Genomic DNA, 9,545 nt, shown 5'->3' on the forward strand with positions numbered 1-9,545 from the left:
GGCAAGAACAACAGGCAGTAACGATGACATCAAGCAAAAAAAATCGAAGCAAAACTCACCGTGCTCAATCTGCTGCCCCTTGTGCTTCAGGCAGAGGCGAATGGGCGTGGCCGAGTGAGAGTGATCCGAAAATACCACCAGGAACCTGACGGAGGCGCTGGAGGGAGCAGCGTGTTCAATCTGGACCGAGATCCAGCATCCTGTAGTGGTGAAGAGATGCTGAGCGCCGTCGCGGTCTTGCCAACTCTGGTGGAAAAGTGAGAAATTAGTGTGAATGAAGTATTAAGATTTTTTTTTTTTATTAATTGTATCTATTTTTTATTTATTTGTTATTATTATTTTTTTTTTACTGACTCTAGGGATGCGCTAAGCCATTTAAGGTGGTGACACTCATACGTATCTTTCTTTCTATCTGTCTGTCTGTCTGTCGTCTCTCTTTCTGTGTGCGTGTCTCTGTCTCTGTTTCCCTTTCTCTCTCTGTATCTTTCTCTGCCTCTGTCTCTCTGTCTCTTTATCCTTTCTCTATCTCTTCTCTCTCTTCTATGTATCTGTCTCTTAGCACCCCCCCCCCCTCTCTCTATATGTCTCTGTCTCTGTCTTCCTCTCTTCTATTTGTCCACCTCTGCCTCTGTCAGTTTGTCTGTCTGTCTGTCTGTCAGTCTGTCTGTCTGTCTGTCTGTCTGTCTGTCTGTCTGTCTGTCTGTCTGTCTGTCTGTCTGTCTGTCTCTCTCTCTCTCTCTCTCTCTCTCTCTCTCTCTCTCTCTCTCTCTGTATCATTCTCTGTCTGTTTCTGCCTCTGTCTCTCTCTTTCTCTTTCTATTTTCTCCTACCTGTCTTCTATTTGTCCACCTCTCTCCACGTATGTCTGTCTGCCCCTCTTTCTTTCTCTCCCCTCTTTTTCACTCGTCTCTCTCCTCTCTGTCTATCTTTCTCTCTCTGACTATATCCATCTGTCTGCCTGTCAGTCTGTTCCATGTGAGGCCTCCCTTCTCCCACCTCCCCCTTTTCCTTTTTTTATTTTTCTTACCCACCTCCTGCTTCCTTTTCATTCACTCTTGCTGCTCTTCCTCCTCCTCCTCCTCCTCTCTCTCTCTCTCTCTCTCTCTCTCTCTCTCTCTCTCTCTCTCTCTCTCTCTCTCTCTCTCTCTCTCTCTCTGTCTCTTTCTCACTCACCCTTGCTTTTCTCTCCCTCTTTCATTGTTGCTGCTTTTCCTCCTCCTCCTCCTCCTACCTCTCCCACTTCTTCACCCTTACAGTTCATCCTCCTTTTTCTCTCTCTCTCCCACTCATTTACCCTAGCTTCTCTCTACCCCCCCCCCCTCTCTCTCTCTCTCTCTCTCTCATGCATATTCAATCCTGCTTCTCCTTCTTTTCATCTTTTCTTTTTTGTCGTATTTATAATTCTCCCTGTCATTTTTCTCTTCTCTTCCTTAATTTCTCCTTTGTCTTCATATTTCTATTATTTAGCACTCATGTTTGTGGTTTTCACTTTTCCTTTATCTAACCTAGCTTAGTCTCCAAGCTTTTCTTTTGTTTGTTCATCTTTATCCGTATTCCCTCTGTCCTGTCCTTCCTTCTCCCTGGTTTTCCCCTTTTTTGCAATACTCTCTGATGTCTCCCTACCTTTCCTTTATCCAAACCCTTATTTCTACGTTCCTACTACCCTAATTAAACCCTTAACCCTATATCCTGACTTTATCCTTGGCCCACGGGAATTCGGATGATCCTGGAGAAGCCACAGCAGACGGGTTACCTTACATACTTATATACATTTATTTTATATTTTTTTATGTTCACGCCTCTCAGGTTATATAGGCGTAAAGCATGTACACACTTATATAGCAGAATAAGATTGCCCTGGCGAAGATAACTTTGTTTACTAATTGATGTTGGGCGTTTTAGTACCGCCGATTAGTTTTGCAGTTTTTACTTTCGCGATGTATTAGAATTTTAATGTTGTGTTATGTGAATTCTGCTTTTGAGGTTCAAATCTTAGTTGTTTTAGCTTTGGTGACCCAAGGCCAAGTCAGTTTTTTTCTCTTTTAGTTAATAATAATTATAAAGTTTCGTGTCACATTTTTATTATTATTCTTACTAAGGAAAGTTTTGACGGATTTTAATACCTCTTTATTGTAAGCATGATTATTATTATTGTCCATTTTTTGTGCTATTTTTTTTTAGCGTTTTTATAGTCTCTTTTTGATACTTATTTTTATGCTATAAATATTTGTATCTACGCTTTCTTTTACTTTTTATGTTATCATTTTAAATTGTAATACTTTACTTTGAAACAACCCATCACCTGCTCCTAAATAAAGACTGTATTTCAAAGAAGTTGATGTTCGCTTTGTCTCTCCTCCCGCCTATAAAAGAGGCCATTTTGTCTAAATAAAGAGTGTCAACTCGAACGTATGTTTGTGTGCTGCTCCCCATGGATCCTACAGTGATTTGCGTGCGGAAAGGAAACAGAAAGGTTGTATCTGAGCCTTATTCTTGCCAGTGTTAGGGGAAGCTGGGCATGCTAAAGTGTTATGTAAGTACCTATACTGCTATCTCAGACACCCCATTCATCTGATGAGGCTTGTAAGTTTTTTTTATTTTTTTATTTTTTACCCTTGTTTTTTTGTTGTTTTATGAGCAAACAGGGCCCACCTATCCTGGCCTTAATGCATTTTATCCCGCTTAGGTGGGAGTAGATGCGAGAGAGAGAGGGAGTAGAGAGCGGAGAAGAGACGAAGAGAGAGAGAGAGAGAGAGAGAGAGAGAGAGAGAGAGAGAGAGAGAGAGAGAGAGAGAGAGAAGAGGAGAGAGAGAGAGAGAAAGAGAGAGAGAGAGAGAGAGAGAGAGAGAGAGAGAGAGAGAGAGAGAGAGAGAGAGGAGAGAGAGATAGCGAGAGAGAGAGAGAGAGAGAGAGAGAGAGAGAGAGAGAGAGAGAGAGAGAGAGAGAGAGAGGGCGAGAGATAGCGAGAGGGCGAGAGATAGGGAGAGGGCGAGAGATAGGGAGAGGGCGAGAGATAGCGAGAGGGCGAGAGATAACGAGAGGGTGAGAGATAGGGAGAGGGCGAGAGATAACGAGAGGGCGAGAGGGCGAGAAAGCGAGGGTGGGGGAGTGGGTGATGAACGAATGTCCACTACATGTATTGTGCTTGCTTTTGCTTATCAAAGGTGATAACAAAGTGATAAAGATAAGATCCAACCCCCCCTCCCCCGACTCCGGAACTGTTACGGTGACGCAATTAACAAGATACGTTACAGCTCACCAGGAAGGCTGACACTTTATAATTTCAAATACTCTATGCACCTATCGTATTTTCCCTCTCAGTTTTACAGTGGAATTAACATAAAAAAAATTAACGATATTTTTGTGTTTTGAATTCTTTGTTCTTCAGCTACCAGTTGCCTGATTATCACCTTGATATCTCTCTCTCTCTCTTTCCTTAACTCACTCCCTCCCCCCCCCCTCTCTCTCTCGTTCCTTTCCATCCCTCCTCCCTCTCTCTCACCTTCCTTCCCTTTCTCTCTCTCTTTCCCTCCTTTCTTTCTCTTCCTACCTCTCCTCTGTCTGTCCTTCTCTCTCCAGCTCTGTCTGTCTGTCTGTCTGTCTATCTATCTATATATCTGTCTGTCTATCTATCTGTCTGTCTATCTGTCTATCTATCTTTTTGTCTGTCTGTCTATCTATCTATATATATGATTATTTGTCTGTCTGTCTATCTATCTATCTATTTGTCTATCTATCTATCTATCTGTCTATCTATCTGTCTATCTGTCGATCTGTCTTTTTCGCTTTCTCACCCTATCTCTTCAGTGTCTCTCTCTCTCTTTCTCATCTGTCTGTCTGTCTGTCTGTCTGTCTGTCTGTCTGTCTGTCAGTCTGTCCGTCTGTCTGTCTGTCTTTCTCACCCTTTCTCTTCTCCAAGAAGAAGATAAAGAAGTAGAAGACCAAGCAGGAAAAGAAGAAGCAGGAGAAGGGGCAGAAGATGATGTGGAAGATGATGTGGAAGATGAAGATTAAAAAGAGGTGAAGAAGCAGTAAGAGGAGGAGGAAGAAAAGGAAGAAGAGGAAGAAGAGGAGGAGGAAAAAGAGGAAGAGGAGGAGCAGGCAATGGAGGGGGGAATAGGAAGAGAAGGAGGCAATGGAGGGGGAAGAGGAAGAGGAAGATAAGGAGTAAGACGAAGAGGAGGAAGAAGAAGAGGAGGATTAAGAAGAGGCGGAGGAGAGGAGAAGAGGAGAAAGAAGAAGAAGAAAGGAGCTTAAAGAGGACTGCTCTCACCTTGACTTTCCCTTCATCTGCGAAGGACACTTTGAAACCAATATCTTCTCCGAGTGAATTCCGTTTGGCAAGCTGATGCACCAGACGCTCTTTTCGACGCGCACTCACACTCCTCGTTATTCCCTCGTCTTCATCTTCTTCCCCTTCATTCTCTCCCGTGGGATTGGCTAATATCTGCCCCTCCTCTTGGTATGGGGTGAGAAGACTGAGGGAATATGCGGGACTTTGTATCAGGCAGGTTCTGGCCATTGGTGACTGGCCTTCGTTGGCTCCCTTCGATACCCCGGTGACTCCCATGAGCGCGCCGCCCTCTCCTGTGCAGCCTCTGGTTCCTCCTCCTCTTCCAGACACACGTCCATACAACTCACTTTCATACCCACTTCCACATATTCTTCCATACCTTCCTCCACTCACTTCTCCGTACCCATCTCCAGCGCCATGCTCTCGAGGCCCATCTCCATATAAGCCTCCACCTCCTTCCTCTGTAATCTTGTCCAAAGTGGTCTTAACCTCGTCAAAAGAAAGCCTAGGGAAGGATGTGAAGGAAGAATGTTCATCGAAGTTTTTTGGGACTTCTGTCATCTTGACCTAAAAAAAAATTATGAAAATATCAATAAAATAATAATGAAAATAACCTCCAACAGTAATTGCTAAGATATTCAGTGATAAGGTTACATTGCATGCAAAAAACAGTATCTGACAACGTTTATTACCAATAACTGCAAACCGGGAAATTTATGCGTTTGTTTCTAAATTATATAAAAACTGTCCTGCATGGAGATGAGGCTGTCAGGTTTACTACAGAAGAACTGAGTCAAATGTGAAGTTGGTTGAATGGGTGGTTTCTCGGCTGCAAAGGCAACAGAAAGCTCTGTAGCAAAACCGAGAGGGAAATGGGAGCAGGAGATGGCCCTCCCATAGAAATAGATGTAATTATAAATGAGCATACCCGCCTACTTGGAACGGCGGCGATCGCGCTTTGGCGCTCCCGTCCGACTCGAATCCTTACCATACGGCGCTGGCGTCCAGGCGCCGCGAAAAAAAAGCTAATTTCGACAATAACCGCGAACCAAAACATGGAAATTTGATGTTTGTTGATATTTTCAGCTCGGATATCCCTCAAAATGCTATTAAATCATTTCGTAACGTATAGCTCAATTTATTCTGCGTATTATACTTATTTTAGCAAAGTCTTACTAGTTATACTAAAATCTTAATGATGCATAAGATTGAAAAACTCAGGGTGAAATAATGAAGGCTCCATTTTACAGTTTAACCGAGAATATAAATCGAAAACCTTTGATTTTGGAGGCATTTTTCTGACGAAGTTTGCTTTGGCGCGAGACAACATTTGGACACGCACACCCTCAAATCTGCTAAGCACAAGTCACACTCAAGTAATCGTATGTCAGTGTCAGAATAACTATGTCGTAACTATGTCGTTACCGCGGTAACAAAAAAAAAAAAAAATAAAAAAAAAATAAAAATAAACGGTACATGTGTATTAAATAAGTGACTGCTGTGTACAAAATAGGTCAAATGCAGCATATCTAAATTATATATTCATATTTTTTTTCATACAACATAATGTAATTTGACATTTCAATATAGAAAGTATATACATTACATTATCTAGAGTTCTTTGTAATGCTAACATAATGCATTTAACCTATCACGTTGAATGTTTGTATCTTGTGAGAGTGTATGGCGTTCTCCATTCTCTATTCTGTTTGAATTAATGTCATGAATATAAAGTCTTTTACTCTCAAGCCCCTTTGGCTTAGTTAACACAGAGCCATAGAGCGAAAGCTCACTCACTCCTTCCTTGAGCCCTTCTTCCGCGTCTCCGGAATATCGTAGCCCTATTCTTCTCTCTACCCTCTCCTCCCCCGCCTCTCCTTCTTTCTCCATCTCCACTTTCGTTCTCCCTCCTTCCCTCCCTCACTGTTTTTCGTATTTCATTAAATTCTTTTTAAAGGAGGAAGATCAAAGTAGTGTTCTACAACGCACAGAAGATATATCAGATATAAGTTTTTGTTACAAGATTTAACAACAAATGCGACGCCGCATCACTTTGAAAGCATTGTTAGGATGACTAAAAAATATATATATACCGTGGTATGTCTCGGAGGCAGCAGGCTACAACAACCAGGTTAAACATAGGGCAGCAGCCTCGGTACACTGTGCAATACATGCAGGATATAGATAGAGCCAATTCCTACTACTTACTTTCTCTGTTGAACAGAAACTGTCCAGAGAATACCTAATGTTTTGCCAATCAGAGAAGACTAGATTAAGATGATAACCTAGCATGCATGATTAAAGTTCAATGACGAGTGACAAACTCACCAAAACTATTTCTGAAATATTTACAATATTTGAGAACTCAACAACAGCTCCATTCAACATACGCTCATACTATTTTCAAGTTCATTTGTTTTATTGACGTGTCCTGTTAGTAATGCTGAGCCCATATACCACACCAAGATACAGTACAATAGTAGGCTACCTCTAACTTTAAAGGGTTTGTGACACATCGGCATGTATTGACCGAACTGACAGAATAGACGAAAAACTTCAATATAGTATATTCAAATGAAACCTCCTTTTCACATTTTCCTTCTTATGAACGTACTCGTAAATTGTGATGCACCATAAACTGCCCAAGAATGTCCATAGAATAGAGTAAAAAAAAAGTATTTACCTGTGTTTCTTGAATTTGTGTCACCCACTGCGTCAACAGTAAGAAAAGAGGAACACATGCAGGTCTGTGGGTTTTAAACGTTCTTGCCACTGTAATCAGATAAAATTGCTTATCGGTCCTTGAGAAATAGAGAGAGAGAGAGAGAGAGAGAGAGAGAGAGAGAGAGAGAGAGAGAGAGAGAGAGAGAGAGAGTGAGTGAAAGAGGGGATCATGAGTTCATCTTGACCTAGTGCTTTCTGGACGTCGTATTCTGTGCTTGCGTTGATGTATATCTTCCCTGTTAGGTCCATGATAGACTATGAAGCCTAATTCTTGGTATGTTGCCACCGAGTGCCCTCAAACCCCTTGAAGTTTTACAGAACAAGGCCATGAGAATTATACTTGGATGCCCAATGACTGCTAAAGTTCTCGCCACGAAGAAATATCTAGACCTCCCCTCTATTCACAGTCGTGTGACCCAAGTTAACACCATACTTGGCATCAGACTCCCGCAGCTTCTACCCAGACCACGAATCTCCAATATTCTATCAAATGAGATAAATTATAGAGTTAGTCATGCCCGGCCTCGGTACTCCAATCTCATACAATTCAACTTAAAATGGAAAACTAAAACTGCTCATACTATTATGTTCTTCAGTGTATGGAACAACGAAGCTATTAACATTCCAGAAACAGTACTTACTGCTCCTTGGCACAGAACTCATGTACATGCTCATATTGATAAACTAATAGGGCCTAAATCCATGGCTTCAAAAACGGAACTAAAAGCTCATTACTTGAAATATATAGATGACATGCTACATCCCCCTTATTGTACGTCCCCACTTCCAATCTACTGTGGTACCTCCATTGATCCTCATGGAGCAGCAGGGATTGGTGTACTAATTCCTGATATAGATCTTGAGGGAAGCGTGTGTATTTCCAACTGGACAAGCACAACTGATGCCGAGTCAGTAGTCATATATCATGCCATTAACAAAATTAGTGAACAGCAGCGACACCTGGTTGTCTTTAATAACAGCCAAGGCGCTCTCCTTAAGCTCACTATTTAATCCAGAAAACATGGTAACTAGAAATATCCTTTACCAAATTTCTAAACTATCAGAACAGGGTAATCAAGTGTCACTATACTGGATGCACTCTCATATAAGGATATCATTATGTGACAGGGATGATCAGTTACCCAGTCTTTCCCATGAAGATCCATATTATGTAGTACCGCTATCTCTCTCAAAAAAAAAAAAAAAAAAAAAAAAAAAAAAAAAAAAAAAAAAAAAAAAAAAAATCAGCTGTCCTCGAGATTATGAGGGTCAGGTATGGACCACTGGAAGGATGAAAAAAGACGGACATGGTACTATTACGAGAGTATTGCTGGGACATCATATATAGACAAACCATTTAAAGTTTACCATGGGGTGTGTCGGAGGCAGCAGGTTACACTGATTAAGGTACGCAGAGGATATCAGTACATTATACAATATGTACAGGATGCAGTTTTGGAGGGGAAACCAGTTTTATATCACTACTACAAACTGTGCAAGGCGCCCAAGTCGCATAATCTTCTCCGGTACATACTCTGTTGCATAAAAACTATCGATCAAATAGTACTGTTCACAGATTAGCATTTATTATGGAAACTGGTCTTGTCTTTGACATGATTAGTGATATATATATATATATTTTTTTTTACCAGCCAGATATATATATATATATATATATATATATATATATATATATATATATATATATATATATATATATATTTTTTTTTTTTTTTTTTTTTTTTTTTTTTTTTTTTTTTTTTTTTCAGCCAGTTGATAATAGCACAGCCCTACAGGATTGTATATAACACTACTGTTTTACTGATAGCCCTCTGCACAAATAGAAGCACAGCCAGTTTGGAAAGATGCGTTGGTATCTTCCCCTTTTTGCAGGGCATGTACACTGTTCTGTAAATAAATATTTTCAAATCAAATCAATCTCATGTTTATTAAAGAGCGAAGGAAAATATATGACGGATTGCCATTATTGTAGGTGAAAGAGTAAATTAATTAATGAATATAACAGCTATGGAATAGAGATACAGAAACGAAAGCTTTGGAAAATTCACGACACTGAAATACGGAAAGGACGACATATCTAAAAAAAAGTAAAAAAAAAAAAAAAAATAAAGACAGAAAATATAGAAACATGTTCCTTAGCGTGCTTCCTCCTTCCCCTCCCTTTCCCCTCTCTTTCCCTCTCCCGCTTCCTCCTCCTCTCACCCTCTCACTCCCCCTCCCCCTCCCCCTCCTGCTCCCTCTCCCCCCATTCACTGGTCCGTTAATAATGCAATAAAATCACTGTAAACTGTTCTTTGTTAGCCGGCATGGGACAGACGGAGGGTCGTGTGGTGATGGTAGTGATGATAGTGACTCACGTGCATTCATGCTCGGACATACATACAAGCAGGCGGATGTGTTCTTCCACATACACATACACGTATTCACACAAACACTCAGATTAAACACACACACACACACACACACACACACACACACACACACACACACACACACCCACACAACA

General features: G+C 41.0%; 1 protein-coding gene across 1 annotated transcript in view; it reads right to left on the minus strand.

Moving 5' to 3' along the window:
- The window catches only part of LOC119583578, a 12,582-nt gene extending 5,581 nt beyond the window's left edge, over positions 1-7,001 (minus strand). Inside the window, exons 1-3 of the mRNA XM_037932141.1 lie at positions 6,978-7,001; positions 4,274-4,861; positions 60-246 (exon numbers count right to left, since the gene is read on the minus strand). Of these exons, the coding sequence (XP_037788069.1) occupies positions 60-246; positions 4,274-4,855 (769 nt within the window). The 5' untranslated portion in view covers positions 4,856-4,861; positions 6,978-7,001. The remainder of the gene's footprint in view (positions 1-59; positions 247-4,273; positions 4,862-6,977) is intronic.
- Positions 7,002-9,545: the final 2,544 nt, after the last annotated feature.

The sequence above is a fragment of the Penaeus monodon genome, chromosome 17 (assembly GCF_015228065.2).
Source record: "Penaeus monodon isolate SGIC_2016 chromosome 17, NSTDA_Pmon_1, whole genome shotgun sequence".
Classification (NCBI taxonomy): Eukaryota; Metazoa; Arthropoda; class Malacostraca; order Decapoda; family Penaeidae; genus Penaeus; species Penaeus monodon.